The sequence below is a fragment of the Tasmannia lanceolata genome, unplaced genomic scaffold (genome assembly GCF_043159265.1).
Source record: "Tasmannia lanceolata isolate RefF3 unplaced genomic scaffold, GAP_Taslan_0.1 ptg000003l, whole genome shotgun sequence".
Classification (NCBI taxonomy): Eukaryota; Viridiplantae; Streptophyta; class Magnoliopsida; order Canellales; family Winteraceae; genus Tasmannia; species Tasmannia lanceolata.
Genome location: NW_027518680.1, coordinates 8,790,146 through 8,814,731, shown reverse-complemented (window position 1 = coordinate 8,814,731; position 24,586 = coordinate 8,790,146). Strand labels below are relative to the sequence as shown.

The 24,586-nt window shown below is 39.5% G+C and overlaps 1 protein-coding gene across 1 annotated transcript; it reads right to left on the bottom strand.

Moving 5' to 3' along the window:
- Positions 1 to 74: 74 nt before the first annotated feature.
- Positions 75 to 19,880, bottom strand: LOC143850126 (protein EMSY-LIKE 3-like). The gene is made up of 10 exons (XM_077359427.1): positions 19,532 to 19,880; positions 15,763 to 15,968; positions 15,559 to 15,668; positions 15,171 to 15,423; positions 14,871 to 15,074; positions 14,719 to 14,787; positions 1,886 to 2,131; positions 1,728 to 1,796; positions 1,582 to 1,645; positions 75 to 756 (listed from the first exon to the last, which is right to left on the bottom strand). Exons 1-10 carry the CDS (start codon positions 19,557 to 19,559, stop codon positions 521 to 523), a joined length of 1,485 nt encoding a protein of 494 aa, XP_077215542.1. The 5' UTR covers positions 19,560 to 19,880; the 3' UTR covers positions 75 to 520.
- Between the last annotated feature and the right edge of the window lie 4,706 nt (positions 19,881 to 24,586).

The following is a 24,586-nucleotide window of genomic DNA, read 5'->3' as shown; positions in this document are numbered from 1 at the left end:
ATCCTTGTTCGGCTTTCGTGGAACTGCTTACCACTACATTTCATCCCTTCTATGACCAACATTAGAGGAAAAGATGAACACAAAAACCAGCTCCTTAACATTCAAATTGGGCTTCCGAATTTCATATACAAAGAGAAACTTCTGAAAAAATATTGCAGGTTTACCATTCCTGCATTCCCACCATCCACAAGAACATGTAACCATGCTGAAGTATATGAAAAAAAAAAAAAAAAAATGGTTTCGATGAATTCATATTACTAAAAACAAGCCATTTTCAAGACACTCTTTATACAGTCACAAGTAATTTTACAGTGGGTATTCTAGCTTTTCCTAGCGACTTCATACCAGAGATACGTGGATGGATAAACAATTAACGCTAATCATTCTCCCCACAACACAAAAAAGACCAATGCAAGGAGGTGTTAGTTTTAATTTGGTAAGAGGCTAAATTAGAGAGCGTGGAATTTTACAGGGAGGTGGGAGTATTCCACCAATCAGGCACACAGAGAACACCCATAAATCAGATATCTCCGTCGCCTTCTTGCTGGTCATCGGAGGCAAATCTGCCCTCTCCGACCATTTGATCTCCGTCCGAGTATGCAAATCTGCCCTCTCCGGCCATTTGATCTCTGTCCGAGCCTTCGCCTCTACCTTCTCCAGCCATGTCCTCGAGGCCTGCATTGTTCTGGTTCCCACCACCATACTGCCGATTTCTCCACCCTTGTTCTCGGTCCACGGATTGATGCTCACCCTCGTCTGCTTAAGAATAAAAGTCCGGTATCACAATGCATTCATTTAAAAAGAAAAAAAGAAAAAAAAATGAAAAAGGATGCTTTTTGCTGCTTTCTTTATATAAACAAAAAGGTTGGCAGTAGTGAAGGGGCTGTATCAGGAATTTATTTCCAGAAAATTATTATAGATTAATGATAAAACCTATGCACAGGCTGGTGATCTACCGTTATGTCTCATTATCAGTTAATGCTGAATTGTAATATGGTAGGTAGGTTTTAATTGCATTTTGGTAAATCTGCTATTAGTCCAGACCCATAAAGAGTAGCCCGATTCTAAACAGATCAAGATACACCAAATACAAAAAATAGAGCCTAATTTCAATGAATCACATTACACTTCATTTGAACAGTGGATCAAAGAAAAAGGGGGAGAATGAATAACAATGTATCTGAGAAGGTTCCATTGGCCGTAAAATATGTTAGTGCGTCAAGTTAATTGTATTAAAAGGGGGAAAATGAATAACAATGTATCTGAGAAGGTTCCATTGGCCGTAAAATATGGAAGTGCGTCAAGTTAATTGTATTAAAAGGGCTACCTTCAAGATTATTAGCGCCGGGTTATTTGCCTTTATATGTACAGACCAGTGGCCGCCAAAAAGCACGATCAATTATTTACACAAAAAGAAAAATCCACCCAACCCATTAATTTAGAAACCATAAAGATGTTTCTAGAACAAAAGAAATGATTTGATACAATTGATAATTTATACAACTTGAAAGGACATCTTAGAGCTTGGGGAAACAAGATGCAAGATATAAATGTAAGCAAATGGAGCCTATATATATTTACCACTTTCGCCATCAGATGCATCTGCAAGTCTCGCGATTGCATCAACCAGTGCTTCCTCATGCTCCTGCCAATACAACTAGAAATCATCTAGTTTGCTCAACAGTGGAAAATGTAAACTCAGCAATTATAAAAAAAGAAATACTAACTTTCAGAACTTTCTTTGCATTCTCAACCTCGAGAGGATCGGGATGACTTGTACCAAAAACCCTCTCCACCTGGTCAATATCATTTAAGGGGGAAAATGAAGAAGATAGAATGAACATTTTTGGACTTCACAATCTGGAATGAGTTTCTTTGTGCATACCTCCTTAATTACATTATCGGTGCGAAGTAGTTCAATATCATCTGGGCCTTTCTTTCCTATGCCATTCTGTGATGGAGGGAAATCTTTCTTGAACTGATTCTTTGGGGCCCCTCTCCCTCTGCCTGCACCTGGAACCCCACTGCCACGGCCCATGGGCTTCTTAATCCCACGCCCTGGCCCACCGCGACCAGTCCAATGATTGATGCCCGGATCCTCACCTTCCCATCGGATGTCCTCAGGAGAAATCTGACAGTTATTTATAGAGAAACCAAATGAATCACGAGTTTACTCTTTGACAAGGAATTTACAAGTCCTGAGAAATATTTGCTGGGAACATAAAAGTAAAAGCAATACACAAAAATGATCTATCCATAATTCAATGACCACCAAGCTATACTGAGGAAGAAAGCAATCAAATACTCCAAGAATACCTAAGAAATACTGAAAATGATATTGAGTCTAGCACCATTTTCAATACATCAGGTGGAAATATTGGCAATTTTATCATCAATTATATTGCAACTAACTTGCATATGATGTGGCACCATAGAGTTCTGCAATTGCACCTCCCACAACAAAAAGGCAACTAGGTACTTCTATGGCCGGGACCACCTTCATTCTTGAGTGATTTTATTGACGGGCAAGTTCTTAATCATCATAGATAGAATTAACTTGAACAAATTCACCTTTTTACCACATTGTGTACTTTTAAGATTCTGGCTCCAATTGCAACGAAACTCTAAAAGATTTTATGCCCTTCCACAAGAAAGAATGGGGAACAGTCCATCCCGGTTAGAATCTGCCCCCTTTTTTTAAACAGTACAAAAACTTTATTGTGGAGAAAGGAAAGGAAAACTACAGCTGGGGTAGAGATTGCCAAGATACAATGATACTTTTCAATAAGAGATTTGGTAACTTCAGGTATGGCAACATCCTCATCAACATCAGGTGCCACCAAACCTCTATATACAAGGCCAAAGACAACAGCTCCATTCTCCAATTCATTCTTTACATCATATATTGACAAAAAAAAAATCCCTTTCTTCTCATCCTCATTTTTCTTAATGATTTCTTCTCATCCTCATTAATGTTATTTAACCAGGTCAATCGGGACGGGCGTGGATGAGGAGTGGCCTGCTAGTATTTTTATTTTTATTATTATTATTATTATTATTTTGAAAGGTAACAGATTTCATTCCAAGGAAAAACAAAATTTACAACCAAGGGGACAAGTTATCCCCCAAAGCATGATACAAATCAAACACGCCGTACACCAGACAATACATAAAATCCAAAAGATATACATCCTTAGCCAATCGATCAGCCTTCTCATTGGCGGACCTTCTCATGTGTTGAATTTTAGGACAAATTACGTGCACCAAGTAATATGTCTGCTAATATTCATCTCCTTGAAGGATATAGGTCTCCTCTTCTTCAGCATCAGTCTTTTAGATGATGCTCAACGTCAACACCTAATCCCTTTTCTTCTTACACATACAACTGTTGTTTCTGCATTGGGCAGTCATGCAAATAATAACCAATAATTCCGAACGCATGACATTTTGTTGTGGTCCTCACTGCTGAGGCACCTTGTTCGACAACATAAGACCTTGTAAATGGTCTGTCGGGGAATGTAGTAGCAGTTGCAGCCACAGACGGTTGAAGGTCTAGCAGGGGCAGGACATGTTGCTGGTCTAAACAGTTGTGGTGTCTCTTGATAACCAACATGTGATACACTGTTGCGATATGTAACCCTTCTGAGAGTCTTCCACTTGCTGAGCTTTGGCATGTGCCTCGAAAACAGAGTAGAATGTGTGTACTTGCACGACATCTTGAATGGAGGGCTGCATGTGATGCAGTATACTTGCAGGGTAAAATGTACTCACGACGATTAAAGGTCTGATAAGAACAGAATGTGAGGGCTCAATGGCAATTCACAGTGGCAGCGGTGCATGTGCTCGTAATTCTCAAAACTGAGATAGTATGTGTAGGCTATCAAATGCTTGGCTCCTTAGGAATTTTGAGATTCCGAAGTTAATTGCTGCTCACGACCTGTGGGAGATGAATGTGGGGTAATTCAGCACAAGCCTACCTCTTGAAACAAGAAAACAACATCTGCTGCCCTTAATCAAATGACATTGCAAAGTTCCAAGATGCTAATTTTCCACTAGGTTCCTTAAATCAAATGATGGAAGCAGGATTCTTCCCTGGGAGCCTTCGATTCCCGCTTTCGATTCCTGCTCTGGCAACCTTGAGCAAGATTCTTCCCTGGGAGCCTTCGATTCCCGCTATGGCAACCTTGAATCAAACTATCATGACTGTCCCATGGAGAGTTCAGCAATGGACAACTCAAGCTGAATGTCTTCTCTGTTTCTTTCATATGTCCATTAAATCTAAGCCTCACAAGGGGAACAAAAATTTAATCCTGACATTTTGGCCTCTATGGAAACACGAGTCAGCCTGCAAATTCCTGCTGATTTCATATTCGAACAGGCCCAACTTCGGTTCATTAGCCACTCGTGTAGTTCTGGTGATGTGACTACTGGTCCTTGTAGGAATTTGGAGACCCAATGCTTGGAGGCTTTGAAGCTTTATTAACTCAAAGACAATTGCACAGACAGTACATGTGCATCTTCAATGGAAGAAAGTTCAATAGTCATGACAACTCAGTTAATACACGAAATCTGGATTGCTTAATGCCATTGTTCTTTTGTTAATACTATTAAGTGCCAAATTAGACCACAGATATATCTCCAGGTCAACTAAAATTCAAGGCCTAAGGTGAGTGACAGAAACCAAACATAGGATCTGATATCAGGGCTTGAGAAGTTGTCCACAAAACATGCAAGTGGAGAACTCTAAACCTGAACCTTGGAAATTCCCTTGATGCCACATAAACCGTTCCATTTCAGGTCATAAAAATCATCTACAGTGGAAATCTGAGCGAGAACTTTCATTGCGGTGATCAGAAAATTGTTATAAGCTATATGCAAAAGGCCTGAACATTTTCCATGATAGTTGTGCGTTTCCCACAAGTAAAAACCAGGCCAGAAGGAAGCTCAGACGTCCCTTTTCCTTGTAATTTTTAACACTAAATCAAATTCTTAGGTAATTGAATATTGAAAAATGTGAGAGCACTAAATCAGAGAAGCATTGTGAAGGAGTTCCAGATCGTTTCAGCTCTATTGGCTAAAATGACTTTGAAGCCAAATTAAGAAAGAATTCAATTGAAAACTCTCTTCAAGCTAGTCTTTTTAAAATTGAATTGCAAGCCATAGGCAAATGCGGCTACAGATGTTAACATTTTTTTTTTTTTAAAATGGCGAGATATATTGATTAAAAGGAACCGAGATGGTCCTCGGAATACAAAGGGAAAGAAGAAAGAAGAGAAAGAAGAGAAAAACACATCAGGGACACAAAGTACAATTAAGGTGGCAGATAATCAAACCACTCTATACCCTGCCTAATGACCCCAGATTTAGCTAAGCCGTCAGCTTCTTCATTGGCTGATCTCTAACATGGGCAAAAGAAATCTCCGATCCGGACATCCAAATCAAAATCTCCTCAATAAGGCTGAGAAATCTCCTAGGAGGAGGAGCTTTACCAACAAGCCAGCTAATAATATTGGAAGAATCCCCTTCCACAATGACTTTATCCAAGACATGTCTTTCAATGTGAAGGATACCATAATACGTTGCTTTTACTTCCGCCTCTGACGAATCTGAAATCCCATTCGGTCCAAAGAAAGCCCACTCCAGAACTCCTACATTGTTCCTCATCAAGCCACCAAAGCCAGAAGACCCCGGGTTTCCGAAGGATGCTCCATCCACATTTAGCTTGCTGAACCCCACGGGCGGCGGAGACCACTTCTGAATTGTCTTCTGCCTCCTTAATCCTTCCATACATATGACATCCCATCTTTCCCACAATCATAAGCCGACACGAATCTGAACATAGGAAGACTCTTCGCCCATTGTATAGCCATAGCTATAACCCTCTGGTAAATACTGAAGGATGAAGAGGCTGTACCCTAAAAAACCCGACCGTTTCTTTCTTTCCATACCGACCACCATAGAGCTAACAAACAAATCCTCCACAGCACCTTCCCTTTCTTTTTCCAAGGAACAAAGTCCCAACAATTCAAAAGCATAGGTAATGATTGAGGGAAAACCCATTGGATACCAAATCTTACTAAAAGTAAACCCCATATCACCCTTACTACTTTACAATGTATAAACAAGTGATCAATAGATTCGCCATCCTCCAGACATAACAGACAGTGATCAATCAACCAAAAACCCCTTCTTCTCAAAAACTCAATAGTTTGGATACGCCCACAACTAACAGACCAACCAAAAAAAGACACTCTAGGGGGGCAATGAAAGGACCAAACCTTAGCCGCACAAGAGTCATCACCATCCGGAACAATCTTAGCATGCACTCAGACATTAATGGAATAATCCTCCAAGCTCAGGCTCACAATGGATCAGGAAATATTACAGAACAGCAGACTTGAGTTCCATCAAGCACATTATGATCACACAAAACTGAGCAAAACATAGGTGTTTCTGCTCCTAGTCTTTAATTCATGTTCATCGCCTGTTACATTCTAGATTAACAGAGATTGCATAGGATCCTACTGACAGAACAGAGTATGTTTGAAACTCACGGAAATATTTTTCTTTCCAGCAGCTTATAGGTAATGACAGCACCTTAGGACAGATTCTCCACCCAAGTACTCTTCTTGAACTTGTTGGAGGATCTCTCCATTAAAGGTTGCAATTCTCACATGGTGATGAGAGAATCAAGGAATTGACATACACTGTCTTCAACAAGGTGGAAGAAGAAGAAGAACTTAATGATCAAGCTCCAAAAATCCTCCTCCTCTGGATGAATCTTGAAAGGGAAAGATATTTCCCTCCAAATTCCAAACTCTAGATCTCGATCTCAGAGCCAAAAATCAAATTCAATTTCAAAAATCAAAAGGTCTCATACAAAAGAGAGGGGAAATGGCTATTTATAGCCTATTAATACCCCCATCTAATATCAAATGACCAAGACACCAAGAGTGATTGCGAAAAATGCTCAAGATCACTAACCTACCACTAGGCTAATGCATCAAATGAAAAAACTCCTACACTAATGAGCATGAAAGGGCCAATGTAGATATTCCAGGTGGGGATGCTCCTACATCATCATGTCACTTAGATACCTAGTGACCAGCAGTTATTGAGTGTTCTTCAAGTTGTTCCTCCACACCAACTCGAAACAATCTTTGATCCCTACATAAGCATGTGCAATCTCAAGCACATCATCTATTGGCAATCAAAAGGAGGAACTCTTGCCTCAAATCCTTTTTCATGTCTTCCCAACTCTGTATAGGGGTGTCATCCAATTGCCTCGGCGACGCCCCCAACCTGAACCCGGAAGCCTTCACACACGTGCTTCAGCATACGAGTGGTCACCGCAAGTCAACACATGATGCGGAAGTGATAATTCTCATGTTTCATCAGAATATGCAGCAAAAAAAACAAACATGAGGGAAGAGCAAAAGGAGATACCATTCCATTATTCCAAGTCAATTTTCTATGACAAATTCTGGTGAACAAAAAACTCAGGACTCAAGTTCCAAAAAGATTTTGATCTGTCCTTGGGCAAAAGGTGAAGCAACCCAACTACGAGAAAGCCACAAACCAAAACCTATCCTCACATTGTGGTCCTCTGGCAAGAAAAAATGATCGCAACAATGATCTATGCTCTACGAGACTGTTGCTTTGTAATTTAGCATATCCAGCACTCGTACATTATCCATCCAACATCTTGTCGAAATTCAGGCCAGTAATATTTGCTAGCATTCATCTCATTGACCTTTTCGAGACCAAAGTGACCTCCCAAGCCACCAGTTGGCAACTCAAAGACGATCCTCTCCCTTATCGAACCAATTAGAAATGCAGAATTTGTTTCCTTTGAAAATAAAAACATCATGTATAACATAATCAGCCCCCTACACCTTGCAATAATCCCAGATCTCCTTGGAATAACCATCCTCATACAGTTCTTTGAGATGGTCCATGCTGGAAGTTTGATGGACATAGTGTCAAATTGTCAATCAATGAAGTGATCTGACTATTGTATTTTGCACCCTTGATTTTTTACTTCAGGGCATGTAAGAATTCTTGTAGCTAAGAAACTCATTTTTGCAGATCTTAGATCAAGCCCGTATTGGTCATTAATATGTGACATGGATTCATGGTAATACAAGAAACTCATTTTGCATGTCTTCAATTAAGCTCGTATTGGTCATTAATGTCACATGGATTCATGGTATTAATGAATATGAATACAACATAAACTCACTTTGTAATAAAGTGCCATCAATTCCAAATCGATTGGACATTGGCATAAAATTAGGTGATATGTGTATTAATTCGTCCTCAAATCATTCAACTCCTCGTTTAAAAAACAATATTAGTCATCGCTCTTGGCTTAAATAGCCATACACCCACTGCAAATGAATAACCCTCCAAATAGTTTATCAATGCGTGAAAGCGCTAACACTGGAGTCCAACACATTCTTTCCTCAAGTATTTGGAAAGCCTTATCCGCATCTTTTGCCCACTCAAATCTGCCCATTTTCATACAATTAGTAGTTGGCGAAACGGTTGCACTAAAATCTCGGATAAACAACATATAGAACAATGTTTAATCATGAAAACTGTGAACCTCACCAACGCATGAAGGTGCAGGCCAGACTTGGATAGCTCGTACCTTGTTCTCATCAGCGATATGCCTTCTCCACAATCAACATACCCCCCACCCCCGGAAAAAAAAACAATCGGTCCGTCATAAAATAGCACTTCCTTATATTAGCAAACAACTCTTCTCTTAATAAAATTTCCAATACCTCACATAGATACCACATAGGAGTCTTTTTGTCAGCAATCTACACTAGTATGTCGTCGAAATGTACCACCGCTAATCGTATATCTTCGTTAAAAGTGCGAAGACAGCAAATGGGCACACCAATTCCCTAATAAATCCCTTCTTCATCAATTCCTCCGCTTGCCTTTTTAGCTTTCAATGCTCTAAGGAACACACTATAATGTGGGGAGTGAGTCAGGTAATTGTGACCTCGACACTAGGTCTATATGGAGTTGGATGTCCTGTATAGGTATCAACCAATAAGGTAAATCATCCAACATAACACCCATGCCTTCCTTCATGAGAGATTCCAATTCCTTATGGATCTTAGGAGCCCCTTCATCTCTTTCCCTTAGGACCCTTACTACAAGTGCGTAAGCCAAGCCACTCCTATTATTTGTAAAAGTCATTTAGCACAAGAACCTCCTCTATGGTGGACTTCAGAATTGCACAGATCCAAGAAAATTCCAATCATCAAGCGGCTCATCATATGAAGCACGCGAATGGACGGGTAGTCTAGGGATCTTGGGTTTCCAACAGCATCATTTGTCCCATAAATTCTCATATGCTCCAAATTGTTGGCAAACTTGCCCATTTTTTGTGTGTAATGTTCCTTTTTAGGAACATTGATCGAGTATTATGAATCAGATGGAGGTGCACGGATTGGGCTGTGTTGGGCCATTTTTGTGTGTTTGGGCATCATCGGTGGGGCCGGATTGGGTGGAGATGGTCCACTTGTTGGGCCATTGGAGTGTGAGTCCCTATTTAGGGGATTGGCCAAGGAGCCATCCAGCGTCCAAAAGGTCCATTAGATGGCCATATTTTGTACTATTTCTGACTTGTTGCAAAGCTTAAAACTCCACGACTCATAGTCATGTTGGTTTGGTGCTGTGTTGCATGATTCGGATTCACGTGTCAGGATCCGACACGGATTCGAGGTGTCGGATTCGGCAAACCCCCAAAAGTAGGATTCGGATTTTAAAAATTAAAATTAAAAAATAATAATAATAATAAAATAAATAAATATATATATATATATATATATATATATATATATATATATATATATATATATATATATATATACATATGAGAATAGAGTTCCTAAGGTGTCACCTCATATAGCTTATATGAGGTGGCGCTCACAAAACATAAATGAGCCACATTTTGGGGGTGATCCAAACCACTCATTTGAAAGGCACTTATATGGATATGGTGTCTACAAAAAATCAGGTGCATAGGATCATCCTAACCCTTCCATTTATGGAGGTTAAAAATGGGCAGATTTATGGAGGTTTATACCCATCCATTTCAACCTCCACAAATGGAAGGGTTAGGATGATCCTATGAAGTTGATTTTTTGGGCACACCCTATCTATATGAGGGCGTATCAAATGAATGATTTGGATCATCCAAACAAAGTGGGCCCCTTATGTTTTTAAGCGCCACCTCATATAAGCTATATGAGGTGACACCTTATGAACTCTATTCTCTCTCTCTCTCTCTCTATATATATATATATATGAGGAAAATGATTGTGAGCTTGAGGGTCCAAACACATGGGTCCCACATTTTTTGTGGTGATCCAAACCATTCATTTGCAAGGCCCCATCATAGATAGGATGTGTACCAGAAATCAGATCCATTGGATCATCCTAACCCTTCCAAAAGCGGAGGGCAAAAATGGGTAGATTTGTGGCAAACGGTGTCTGTCCATTTTGCCCTCCACATTTGGATGGGTTAGGATGATCCTATGAAGCTGATTTTTTGTACACATCCTATATATGTAAGGGCCTTTCAAATGAATGCTTTGGATCATCCTAACAATGTGGGCCCACATGTGTTTGGGCCCTCAAGCTCATATAAGCTATATGAGCTTCAAGCTCACAATCATTTTCCTCTATTATATATATATATATATATATATATATATATATATATATATATTGAGGAAAGTGTTACTAAGCACATGATGAAAAACACATGTGGCCCACATTTTTTGGGGGATCCAAAGCATTCATTTGGAAGGCCCTTCCATGGATAGGGTGTGTACGAAAAATCAGCCCTATGGGATCATCCTAACCCTGCCATTTGTGGAGGGGAAAATGGCAGAAACATGGACACACAGTGTCTGTCCATTTTCCACTCCAACTTTGATTGGGTTAGGATGATCCTATAGGGCTGATTTTGGTACACACCCTATCCATGGAAGGGCCTTCCAAATGGATGCTTTGGATCCCCCAAAAATGGTGGGCCACATGAGCATGTGCATAGATAAGTTTATCTAAGCACGTGCTTAGAAACACTTTTCTCATACATATATATATATATATATATATATATATATATATATATATATATATATATATATATATATATGAAAAATTTAAGGGTGGAGGGTCGAGGAGTTTTTATTATGAGAGTCGAAAAAGGGGGAAGGGGTGTCAATGTTCGAGGGTTGAGGGTCGAGGCGTAAATGTTTTAATTAAAAGAGTACATGTATTGATTTTATATATAAAAAGTTACGAAGAAAACACGTTTAAAGGGAAAATATATAGGATTCGCATTTTACAGAAAAACAAGATTCATGTGGGACACGGCTGTAACAAGAATCTGGGTGTCCCACGCGAATCCATGTCTGATTCACGTGTGGAGACGTGTCGACATGGATTCGGCATAGGGGGTAAAGAATCGATGCAACTCATGTTTGGTGGATTATCTCCACCTTTTCCTGCCATGGCCATGAAATTCACCAACCAAATAGGCCCGAATACCAACTAACGTACAGTGGTATCAAAGAAGAAGAAAAAATTACATCAAACAATGGATCCCCAAGAAGACAATCAAGAAAAAGATATTTTAAAGTGCCACGATGTGAACTTTTGTCAACACTTCAACTAACTAACCTAACATTACAAAACTTCCCCTATAAAATATTTTAAAGGAAAATGACATATCAGCCTGTATTCACACAGTATTTAACAACCCAGTCCACTTCTAATTACCAAAAAACAGAGCAAACTTGATCTATTTCACACCAAAGTTAAACCATAGGTAAGGAGTTGACCTGATGATGATTGTCTACGCAAAGTTCAACTCATATGCTTCAACATGGGGCCCGAAGCAGTGGAAAAAAAAAGTACGGTGAGAAAAGAAGGGGGACTGGTGTTGTGATATCTGTGCATATTCGAATTTTAAATGGAGGTGATCTTGTCGCTGGGCAAAACAACACATTCGATAACCTGCTTCTGAAATTAAACCGCCCAATTCGTGGAGGTGGGTTGCAAGAAAAGGCGTGGGGTCGTCCAAGCGACTGGTGTTGCTTTTCATGTAATTATCTCAATTTTAGCTGGCGAGTTAGATGCCGGAGATGTTGTTCGGAGAAGAAAAAACAAAAAGAAGGAATTCCTCCTCCAGACGATAGGGGGAACATCCCAGAAGTTGTACAAGCCGTTATTGAAGGTGATCAATGGCCTGATTCTGGTACGAGGCGTTACCCCAGTCCTATCCATCTCTGGAGAGGACGCAGTGCTAAGATCAAAATCACTAAAAAGTTGCTTAATAGGGAAAAGAAAGGATATCTCTGAGACTCTTCATAATCTTTGGTCTTGGGCTAGGAAAGTTTGGAACCTTCCTCTGTTGGCATGCCCATGTATTTTATCAAAGGATGAGGTCTCATTTATTTTCGAAACGGAAGAGGAAGCCACGGTGACGTTAGACAAAGGCAATGAGGTGTGGGAGAGCAATTACTTGCTCTTTTTCCTTGGAATAAAGACTTCATTCCGGGTATAGAGAAAATCTGGGTAAGATTTTATGGTATTCCCCTCCATGTTTGGGCCACGTCAACAGTTGAAGCTTTAGGTAACCTTTTTGGTCAAGAATTAGAAGTGAAAAAGGAAGGCATTCATAATCAATGTACGCCATCTGTGGCTGCTAGAATTCTTGCCCCTTGGTGGAGGATCCCGTCGTCCTTCATTCTAATCCAAATTTCCGGTCAAAGTTATACAATTGGCATTGAGTCGCAATTGCATAAGTCCTTGACGGTTCCTGCTGCAGTAGCTTTGGTCCTGCCTGTGATCTATGACTCTCATTCCCCGGAAATCTCTGTGCCAGATCCACCTATTGCCCCGTCGGAAAATCTTGCAGGGGAGCTATTGAACGCTCGGGAGCCTCCTTTTCAAATTCAAAATTCAAATCTCCCTCTTGCTCAGAAGCACCATCCCATACCGGCCGTACGGTTTTCCCTTCCTTTAGGAAGAAAGGAGCAAAGTTGAAGGGAACCTATCACAAGAGTCACCCTGGCAGAGTCAGTCTCTTTCGTTGTTGGTCTAGTAAGAGTAGATTTGTGGATTTAAAGAAAATCTGGGGGGATGATCGAGTTGGAACCCCCAAATCTTTTTCAGAGAAGAGTACCTCTAAAGTCAAGCACGTGAAGAGAAACATTGTCAGTAGGATATTAATTAAGCATAAGAGAGGGTTTCTTCAAAAAAGTGGACCTACTCTTGACCCTATTCCAGAGAAAACAGAAGTTTTCTGGAGGAAAGGCGCCAGGGCTAATATGCTCCATACGGGAGCTGGAGTCTCTATTGGATGATTTGCCCGGCAATAAATAGGGGAGCCTCGACAAGACCCGTCTGCGGATAAGAAAAGGCTTATTTATTTAAGATTAAAGGAACTTTGTTGGAATATATAACATGCAAACTTGGAATTATGAATTGTGATTATTAACCTGTAAAATGGAAGAGGATCATAATGTGCGCGTTGGATTTCGGTATCGTGAAGGTGCTTCTGGCGGTAGTCGTTTTTCTCTAGTAATGATAGGATACTTGTTCGGGAAGCAACTTTTATAACACCTGGAGGTATAGAGAAAAGGACGTGGGCCCGGGGATGCGAAAAGGTGAGTCTTATTTTACATAGGCGTTTAAAGGGGGAGTAGATTACTTTTTTGGGTTGTTCTTCAACAAAGACATCTTTCTTACTGTGGTAAAAAAATAAAAAATGGCCGTTTCCTCCTCTTCCTCTGGCCCTCGTACCTATAAAAGAGTGCGAAAAGAAATCCCACATTATATGGAATGGTTTCAACATCATGACTGGGATCGAGTAGAATTGATTTTAGGTTAGTAATGGATGATACAAGCAGGTATCCATATATATGTAAAAAGGGGGCATAAGAAAATGTTAGCAAATTGGATATGGTGGATGCTCTGAGGCTGCTTTTGGCATTAGTAACGTTTAGGAGATAGTCCCATTTCTCTGGTAGCTTAGGGTATGCCTTGAACTACCTATATAGATACTGTGTTTTGTTTTTAGGGACTCCTTGTCCCCAATGTATGACTCATGGGGTGTGTGTGTGTGTGTGTGTGTGTATCACTTTTCAAAAAAAAAATCACGGGGCCTGAAGCAGTAATCTGAAATTGGGAAAAATGTGGGACTTGCACACTGATTAGTCTCTTGTATCTTCTTACCTAGATCTACAATCATTTTTCTTTGATTTCTTTCACACATAGAATACCTTGGAACTCCATAAGCAAGCATATGAGTTCTTCTATCTAAAAATTTGAGACTTTATAAGTTCTTCTAAAATATCCTTCAATTATTCAATATTGTCCTTCACAAACCCTTGAAAAGGGATTTAGCGTCCAAATAAAATAACAACACATCGCACCCAAATTTGGCTACCTTGTCATGCTAATTTGATGATACCGAGGTGGTGCAAAAAATGTAACAGAACAGATGGAAATGGCCAGACATATATATGACCCAGAAGGGATATCACCTTCATAAATAAATAGAAATATGAGTGCAAAAGAAAAGATAAATTGACATGACATGCAAGAAAGCATGGATTCAGACAATTGTTTCTCCGTATTAAATTTGAAATAGTGAATCCTATGCTAATGTATGAACTTTACCTCTTTGAGATTGACCCACTCCCATGTCTCATTTGGTGTATTCATATCATAAACCAGAGCATGCAGGCCCTGACAATGATTTGAAAAGGCTAAGATCAGATACAAACCATGTTCTAGAACTGACATCATGAACAGTCACTATTCCAACATACCTCTTCAGGATTGTAGTCCGTTATAACAGCCTCATAAAAGTTGTTGTCTTCAGGCCAACGTGTCATCACTTTCCGCCCAACTAATGGATCATAAGGTGCAGCTTCAACAGGTCCATTTGCAACAAGACCACGGCCCCTTCCAGTTGGACCCATGGATGGATATTGCATGGACTTCATCGGAGATACACCAGGAAATGTCTGACCCTGTAAGAGAAAAACGAAGAAAAATAGAAAAGGAAACCAAATGAATATTACTCTCTACTTTTGAGATAGCATTTCTTTTTAAAATATATTACTTACTGCTTTAGGCTTCTTTCCCCTGGCTCCTATCGCAGCTCCTCGTTTTGCAACAGATGATGACGGCTGCATAGAAGTAGGAATCCTTTGCGGGTGTAAACCAGGGGATGGTGCACCCAAGGTTAGAGAAGGCATAGAATGCACTGTCTTTTGTTTCTTGCGAGATGCTGAGACAGTAGGACTGGGTATTGCATCATGAACAGGTTGAGAAGTACTGAGCAAGCCAGATTGGACCCCACCTGCCTTTCTCCACTCCCTAAGAAAGAATTATTTGATATAGTTTCCAATTAAAAAGTAGAGACCAAACTACTTGACATAGAAGAACACTTATGAGGAATGATAAAAAAATGAAACAATAGATTTTGTGTCACAACTCACAACAACATCAGACCTTATCTGACGGAGGATGTCATCTGCCTTAACCCTGCTGAGAAGAACTCTGTGTTCCTCATCAGATACTCTTAGCTCCTTCCTAAGTTCAGTTATCAAACCTTCCTTTTCCTGAAGAAAATATAGTTCGGAGAGACGCCATTCGAGATGTTTTATCAACAAATTCCAATAAGTTAAACAGTAGTAATGTGCAAATGATCTATACCCAAGAAAGGGAGTCTGATTGAGCTTTAAAGGCCCGCAAAACAGAACTGTATGCCTCTTGCTCAAGCCGGTGGATTTGGGTCTCCATATCGTTATGTATTCTAGAAAATGGGAGGGCACCAACAACCGCAGTTCTTCCATTCCCAGTGAAGTGGCTTCCTCTTGCAACTCTGTTTTGATGCGATGGAGGAAGGTCATCATCCGTTCCTGTAGTCATTTTGGAAAGAAACACGTCATGAAAAAAACATTGGAAAGAGGTATTCAACCAACCAAAAAGTCCCTGGTAATAAACAGAACTTTGCGTCAGGTGTCTTTTCCCACTGGGCTCAGCCTCAGCATCCCCTCTCATCAGCCATTTACATATCTAATCACAGATTAAAGATGTTTATTTTATTTTTCAAGAGTGCAGGTGATTCAATTGAAAGCACTTGATAAGGAACAACCGGTGCCAAAAAATCGCCCATGTACAGGGCTTCAGGCCAAGTGAGGTGAGAAAACCTGTGCATGGAAAGACAAAGGACACCATAGGGCAATCATGTGCATCAACATTCGATGCAATATGGTCGCACAAATGCATCTAGTAACTCAGTCTAAGATCACAGAAGCAAGGCAGAGAAAAGACTTTGGCATCCGTTGGCAAAGAGATAGACACATTAGTGCTCCACAACAATAGAATTCTAGTTGAGGCTTTGGAGTGGTGGCAAAGAGCTCCTTGGAGGAATAAAGGTAAGATATTGTGGAATATATCTTTCCTTGTGGAAAGAAAGGAATGGCAGAATTTTTAAGGGGCATTCTAAGAGTTCCTCATATTTATCCTCTAAGGTGGTGGCACTAACTATTTTTGGGCTAAATCCCTTCCATGCTTTAATTTTGTTTCAGTCTGAGTTATGGAATAGGTGGAGGGAGGTTTGTAGCAGTTCGGAGGTGAGACCTTCGATTGTTCGGGTTTGGGAGCCTCCTGGTACTGGCTTCCTTAAGCTTAATTTTGATGGCTCTAGCTTTGGAAACCCGGGCCTGGACAGAATTGGGGGACTGCTTAGGGATGAAGAGGGAGCAGTGAGGTGGGCTTTTGCAGGCCTTATTGGCATTGCTGACTCTAGTAAGGTGGAGGCACGTGCGGTACACCAAGGCATGAAACTTTTAGTGGGTGAAGATTTAAATCGTGTGGTGGGGGTCGCTCTTCCAACGTGATTTGTTGGTTGACTAGCTCTAACGTTTTCCCTTAGCACTTTGCGGATCTAGTTAACGAGATTAAAGATATTGTGGGTAACTCGTGCACCTCCTTTCATCATATTAGGATACCTGCTAATGGCAGGCAGAGAAGCTCGCTAAGGCAGGATTTCATATGGAGGTTTTTCAGCAGTTCGATTTCCTCCCGCCTTGATTTGTCTTTTCTTTTTTATCATTTTATTTGCTTGTATTGCTCTGTTGCTCTTTCCTCCTCTGTTTCTTTGTATTTGACCATCTCGGTCTTATTTTTCAATGAAATTTATTACCATTAAAAAAAAAATAGAACTCTGGACAGAAAATCCAACTCACTAGGAGCAACAAGTTCTCAGGCTTGACAGCACAAAATATGCATGTACAAGTATATACATCAAGGAGTTTGTTTCAAATGTGCCTCTTGGCTTAGTTTTTCAGACTTAATTACCTGAAGATCTACATTTACAAAGTTCATTCATTTTTATTATAAAATTCAATCAGATGGGGATTAGATGGGGGCTCCTTCTTGAGAACAATACGATAAAATATAACTCACATAAATGTTAAGTGAGTGTGTCCATCCTATGAGACAATGGAATATAAGATGAAATAAGTCATTAATTATTTACCTAAATATCGCTACTTAATGATAATGAAACTAATCACTGAAAGATAATAAGGGCAACATATGTGATGAGGTAGTATGGGGAGTATTGTGGACCATAAATGATGAGGACAACCCCCACATCTAGGCTCCAAAAATAGCAACAGACAAAAATAGGAAGAGAGCTGGAAATAGAAACTATCATAGGTGCTAAAATAGAAACTACTCAAACTAAAAGTCTCCAAAATGAAAAGTCACATATGGTCAGGGCTCGATCAAATCAAAAGAGGTAACTGTTGGTCCCCAAACCGAGGGGGAAGAGCTGTGGGGTGGGGGGAGGGCGAGGGGGAGAGGGGGGGGAAGAAGGGAAAGAGGGGGATGGGAAAGAAGGAAGAAGGAGGGAACTGTCTGCTGCAGTCCTGGACTGATGGCTGGCAGAGAGGAGGAGAAGGGGAAAAGAAAGAACGAAATGAGAGAAGAAAGAAGAGAGAATGAAGGAATAAAGGAGGGAAGAGGAAGATGAGGAAAAGGGGATGGAGAAGAGAAACGCGGGAGAGGGGGAAACACACTTTGCGGCTAGGGAGAGAGGGGCTCCTTTGCATTAAACCCTTTCAAACCGTCATTAGAGCTGGAGGGTATAAGGGGTTTTACAATAGATGGGAGTTGGGAGTGTTCAACAATCGGATAAATGATAAAAGAAAGAAGAACTTTTAACTGAGTAAATGGCAGGTCCTCTAATGCAACAAATGGGATGTAAAAGCAGTTTAAGTTGTGGTGAGTCATGGTGTGGGATGGGGATGAAAGGGAAATAAAAGGATAACACAAGGAAAAAATAAAGTGGGTCATAGGTGATGTGGATAGCCCCCACATTTAAGATAAAATGTATCTAAAAATAGAAATGAATCTTAAACTAACAAAGACTCTCAAAACACAACTAAATCAACTATAGTGGTTAACACATGCTATGCAACGAGCCTTAAAAGTAATTTACATTTTAAAATAATTCATATTTCTGTTGAGGTTTGACCATAGTCCATACACCAACTTAAACACGAGTTTGAAAGGCTTGGGTATAAAAAAAACAAATGTAACAAAAGCTAAAAAAAAACAAGACAACCATAGAAGTAAAATATTTAAAAAAATTAAAATTTGACAACGATGCTTAAAAGATATATAAATCATAAAAGCAGTACTAATACTAAACCAAGCATCAAAGAAATCAATCACACACAAACATGAGCTGAACTAGGATTACTCATATACAGTTCTTTACTGAACAAGCAAAGGAAAAATGTGAATTTTTTGAACAATTATTACATTTTTGTGCATTGCATGCCGGACCACGGTTTAGCTCGAACCTAAATTGTTTCCTAAAGAATGGACTTCTCAGACAAAATACCAGTGAATGCTACAAGTCTGCATCAACTAAGTCCAGCTGTAGCTTAATGCACTCTCGAGAAAATTTAAAAAAGAAGAAGATAGCATAGCTCTTCTGTTTGATGCAGAAAATCCATCTAAACGATGTTATCATATAGAACAAAATTATCCTCAGCTCTTGCATTTCCCTGGAATCTTTTTCGCCAAAACCATTAGAATGCAATCCAAAGAAAAGAAGACAAAGAAGAAAACCCAAGCCCTTCTCTATTCTTGGAAGCGATCAGATCTCAATTAGATCAAAAGAACTACCCTAGACTATGACAAAAGAGAAAATGAAAATCATTCCCCTAAGTTCTTCCTCCAGTTCAAAACCCTAAAAATAATTCTCAACAGGTCAAACTCCAAACCCTAATTCATCCGCTCTCGCTCCATACACCAGATTAGAAAGCTCGCCAACAGTTCCAGGTATGGAATTTTTCTGAAAATAAGAATTCAAGAAGAAATCTCGAAACCCTAACCCTAATCCAAGAACCAAAATACCAAAGCTTCGTAGTAAATGAGGGCGAAAGAGATAAAAGTAACTCACCGCTGCTATCTGAAGGATCGTAGTCCATGGCCAGATTTTCCGAACCAAAACCCTAGAAATCTCTCCAAGAGTAGAACAAAAGAGGGAAAAGGGGGAGAATGGTTGTTCAAGAGCCGAAACGGGGATAAAACAAGAACAATGGATCGGCTTTCTTCGAATATTTTCTCCAAATCATTGAAAGAGGAAGAGGAGGTGCGAAATTCGGATTCGAGAGAGAATTCGGAGCGCGAAATAGGAATTATTTGGCAAACATTGGAAAACCAATTGAGGTGAAGCGAGCGAGGGAGAGACACCAACCAGAGGGAGGGTAGCGAGAGAGAGAACAAGCGGAAAAAACACGGACTTCAAAGCCGTTTCACAGCGCCCGTTTTTTCATATAATCGTTTTGGGTTCCGCTCTCTCTCTCTCTCTCTCTCTCTCTCTCTCTCTCTCTGGGTGCAACTCGGGTCGGGTTCGAACGGGTTGAGGCCAACCCTACTAACCCAACCCGAGATTGTAATCCCTCAACCCTAACCCAAGCCAACCCGAGCTCGGTTTGAGGATGGTCAACCCTAACCCAACTCGCCTCTAAATCTCTCAATCCTAAACCAACCCATCTAATCCGAAATCGGTCGGGTTGGTTCGGGTTCACCTTGGGCCAAACAGAAAAATACAATAACCCAAAGAAGATCAAGATAAAATTAGAGGACGGATGTCGGATGTCGAGTTGCCAAGGCCTCAACCCTAACCCAACCTAAAATTAAATCGGGTTGGCTTTTCCCAACCAGAGGAAATGCTGACCCAACCCGAGCCAAAATCGTGTTGAACCCGTCGGATTTGAGTTGGGCCCGACCCAAGTGGCACCCCTACCTCTCTCTTGCACCCTTGTGCGCTAAATGGTCGGTGTAGTCTACTGCTTTGTTTGAAACTCTGGTACATGGATTTTATAATTAGGGTTGTAAAATCTTGGATTGTAAAATTCTAGATTTTATAAGTTAAAACCTGGATTTCATGAGCAGATTGTACACTTTCAAGATTGAAAAGTCCAGGTTTTGGCTTATAAAATCCAGGTTTTAGATTTGAGAAAATGACCAAATAGAAGGGGTTTCTACTGACTATGACATATGAAGAGGGGTGTTTTCTAAATCACCAATCAAGAGTGCATATGACTAAAATGCCCTCGATTCTCTCTCTCTCTCTCTCTCTCTCTCTCTCTCTCTCTCAAATCACCTTTTTTGAAATGATTACATTTAGAATACAAATCCCAAAACCCACATTTTTCCCTCTTCTTCTTCTTCCTCCCACATACCAAAAAAAACTTACGTATGAAAAACCCAAAAACCTCCATTTTTGAAACCCAAAAACCTCCATTGTTAGATGCCAAAAGCTCCATTCTATTGCTGAAAACCTCATTTTTAGATGTGAAAGCCTTCTTAACCCTTCATTGCATTGTACAACGCCTCCATTTACAACAACTATTAGAAAAAAAACGTTATTGGATTTCAAAATCGTAAAAATCTTCACTAGAAACCACCATTCCATTGCACAAAGCCTTCATTGAATGGAAATGTGTGTATTTGTAGCCCTCTCCCTTCTCTTTCCATTATAAGGCATGTTTATAAACTCGAATGAAAGTTTTCCATGTTAAACTACTGTCTTCCATTGCACAAAGCCTTCAATCACTATTTAATCATATTTAAATTACTTTAAACACTTTATAATCACTGTTATTTTACTGTAAACCAATAATTTCTTAAGTTAAACCACTATTTCACTACGATAAACCACTACTGAAGTGGGTGTTTATAAGTGGTTTATAGAGCTTCTTTGGTTAAGAATCCTCAGTAGTAGTTTATAATCCTAAGTAGTAGTTTATTAAGGCTTACCAGTGGTTTATAGTATTTATAATTGGTTTATAAGAATTGACAATGGTTTAAAGTGTTTATAAGTGATTTATACAGGGTGAGCAGTAGTTTATAGTGTTTATAAGTTGTTTATATAGGCTTATCAGTAGTTTAGAATGTTTACAACTGGTTTATATAGGGTAAACAGTAGTTTATCTAAGCCTATCAGTGATTTATAGTGTTTATAAGTGGTTTATATAGGCTTATCAGTGGTTTAGAGTGTTTATACATGGTTTATACAGGGTAAGAAGTACTTTATAGTGTTTATAAGTGGTTTATATAGGCTTATCAGTGGTTTAGAGTGTTTACAACTGGTTTATATAGGGTAAACAGTGGTTTATCTAAGTCTATCAGTGGTTTAGAGTGTTTATAAGTGGTTTATATAGGCTTATCAGTGGTTTAGAGTGTTTATACATGGTTTATACAGGGTAAACAGTGGTTTAGAGTGTTCATAAGTATTTTATATAAGCCTAGCAGTGGTTTAGAGGATTTATAAGTGTATAATATATGGTAAACAATGGTTTAGAGTGTTTATAAGTTGTTTATATAAGTCTAACAGTGGTTTACAACTGGTTTATATAGGGTAAACAGTGGTTTATCTAAGTCTATCAGTGGTTTAGAGTGTTTATAAGTGGTTTATATAGGCTTATCAGTGGTTTAGAGTGTTTATACATGGTTTATACAGGGTAAACAGTGGTTTAGAGTGTTCATAAGTATTTTATATAAGCCTAACAGTGGTTTAGATGATTTATAAGTGTATAATATATGGTAAACAATGGTTTAGAGTGTTTATAAGTTGTTTATATAAGTCTAACAGTGGTTTAGATTGTTTATAACTAGTTTATATAGGCTTAACAGTGGTTTAGAGTATTTATAAGTTGTTTATACAGTATAAGCAGTGGTTTATATAGGGGTAAGCAGTAGTTTAGAGTATTTACAAGTGATTTATATAGGGTAAACAGTTGTTTAAAGTGTTTATAAGTTGTTTATACAGTGTAAGCACTGGGTTAGAGTGTTTATAAGTGGTTCATGTAAGCCTAGCAGCGGTTTAGAGTGTTTATAAGTTGTTTATATAAGCCTAACAGTGGTTTATAGTGTTTATAAGTGGTTTATATAGGCTTAACAGTGGTTAAGAGTGTTTATAAGTTGTTTATACAGTGTAAGCAGTGGTTTAGAGTGTTTATAAGTGGTTCATGTAGGCCTAACAGCAGTTTAGAGTGTTTATAAGTGGTTTATATAAGGTAAGCAGTGGTTTGGAGTATTTACAAGTGGTTTATATAGGGTAAACAGTGGTTTAGAGTGTTTATAAGTATTTTATATAAGCCTAGGAGTGGTTTAGTGTGTTTACAAGTGTTTAATATAGGGTAATCAGTGGCTTAAAGTGTTTATAAGTGGTTTATATAACCATATCAGTGGTTTAGAGTGTTTATAAGTGGTTTTAGAGTGTTTATAAGTTGTTTATTTAGGATTACCAATGGTTTAGAGTGTTTATAAGTGGTTTATATTGGCTTAACAGTGGTTTATAGTATTTATAAGTGGTTTATATAGGGTAAGCAGTGATTTATATTTCCTTGTCATGACTTAGTAGTGGTCTAGAGTGTTTAAAAGTGGCCCGAATTGTCTTAATAGTGGTTTATGTTGTTTTATGGAGACTTAGTAGTGGTTGAAGTTGTGCATAATTCTAAAATGACTGCTTTACTTGTTAATTGGAATGGTTTTTTATCAATTGGTTATTTTGACAATGGTTTAATTTTGTGTAAATAGAAGAACGGTAGAACAAAGAGCTTCTTTTATCTTACACGTCAACGGCTTTGTAAAGGATGCGGTATCATTTGAATACGTCGGCGGGAAGAAGTTGCCCGTAATTGTGGGTTGGAAAAAAATTATGAAAAAATTGGAAGCAATTAGGGGTTTAAACCAAACTTTAGGGCTCTAAACCATACAATTCTAAGAAATTAGGGGTTCAAACAAAACTTTACGACTTTAAACCATATATTTCTAAAAAACATAACCAAACTTTAGGGCTTTAAACCATAGATTTCTAAAAAAAATTAGGGTTTTAGTTGTTGATTTTCCAAACTGAAAGAGAGAGAGTACCAACCCTAACTTATTGGTTTGAGTCTAAACTGATTTGGGAAAATTATAGAGTTTTCTAAACTGATTTTCCAAAATATACGGTTTTCTCAACTAATTTGGGAAAATATAGGGTTTTCTAAACTGAATTTCTAAACCAAACTTGGAGGTTTAAACCAATAATCTGTGAAAAATTAGGGGTTTAAACCAAATTTTAGGGCTTTAAACCATAGATTTCTAAAAAAATTAGGGGTTTAAACAACTGAGAGGGAGAGACTACCAACCTGTGAGAGGAGGTTCACTCAGAATAAGAGGATACCGGAGAGAGGTGCACGAACCTGTGGGGCATTGTGACCCTCTAATGGACGGTTGGGATCATCCCATGAGAGAAAGAGGGCATTGTGGCCCTCTAATGGACGGTTTGGATCATCCCATGAGAGAGAGGGGCATTGTGACCCTCTAATAGACGGTTGGGATCATCCCATCAGAGAGAGGGGGCATTGTGGCCGTTTAATGGACAGTTGGGATCATCCCATGAGAGAGAGAGGGGGGCATTGGGGCCCTCTAATGGACGGTTGGGATCATCCCACGAGAGAGAGAGAGAGAGAGAGAGAGAGAGAGAGAGAGAGAGAGAGAGAGAGAGGGCATTGTGGCCCTCTAATGGACTGTTGGGATCATCCCATGAGAGAAAGAGAGAGGAATTGTGGCCCTCGAATAGACGGTTGGGATCATCCCATGAGAGAGAGGGGGCATTGTGGCCCTTTAATGGACAGTTGGGATCATCCCATGAGAGAGAGAGAGAGGGGGCCATTAGAGGATCATCCCATGAGAGAGAGAGGGGGGCATTGGGGCCCTCTAATGGACGGTTGGGATCATCCCACGAGAGAGAGAGAGAGGGGGCATTGTGGCCCTCTAATGGCTGTTGGGATCATCCCATGAGAGAGAAAGAGAGAGGAATTGTGGCCCTCTAATTGATGGTTGGGATCATCCCATAAGAGAGAGAGAGAGAGGTGACGGTATCTTTGTCCTAAACCCTTGCAAACCAGTCACCATCACTCTAGATTGGTTATTTCCAAGTCTCCCCTCTTCATATGTCATA

Coding starts and splice junctions, on each gene's coding strand:
- LOC143850126 (XM_077359427.1), bottom strand. CDS start 19,559: ATGGACTACGATCCTTCAGATAGCAGCG. Junction 15,424..15,558: donor GACATCCTCCGTCAGATAAG/GTCTGATGTTGT, acceptor ATTCTTTCTTAG/GGAGTGGAGAAAGGCAGGTG. Junction 1,646..1,727: donor ATGCAAAGAAAGTTCTGAAA/GTTAGTATTTCT, acceptor TTGTATTGGCAG/GAGCATGAGGAAGCACTGGT.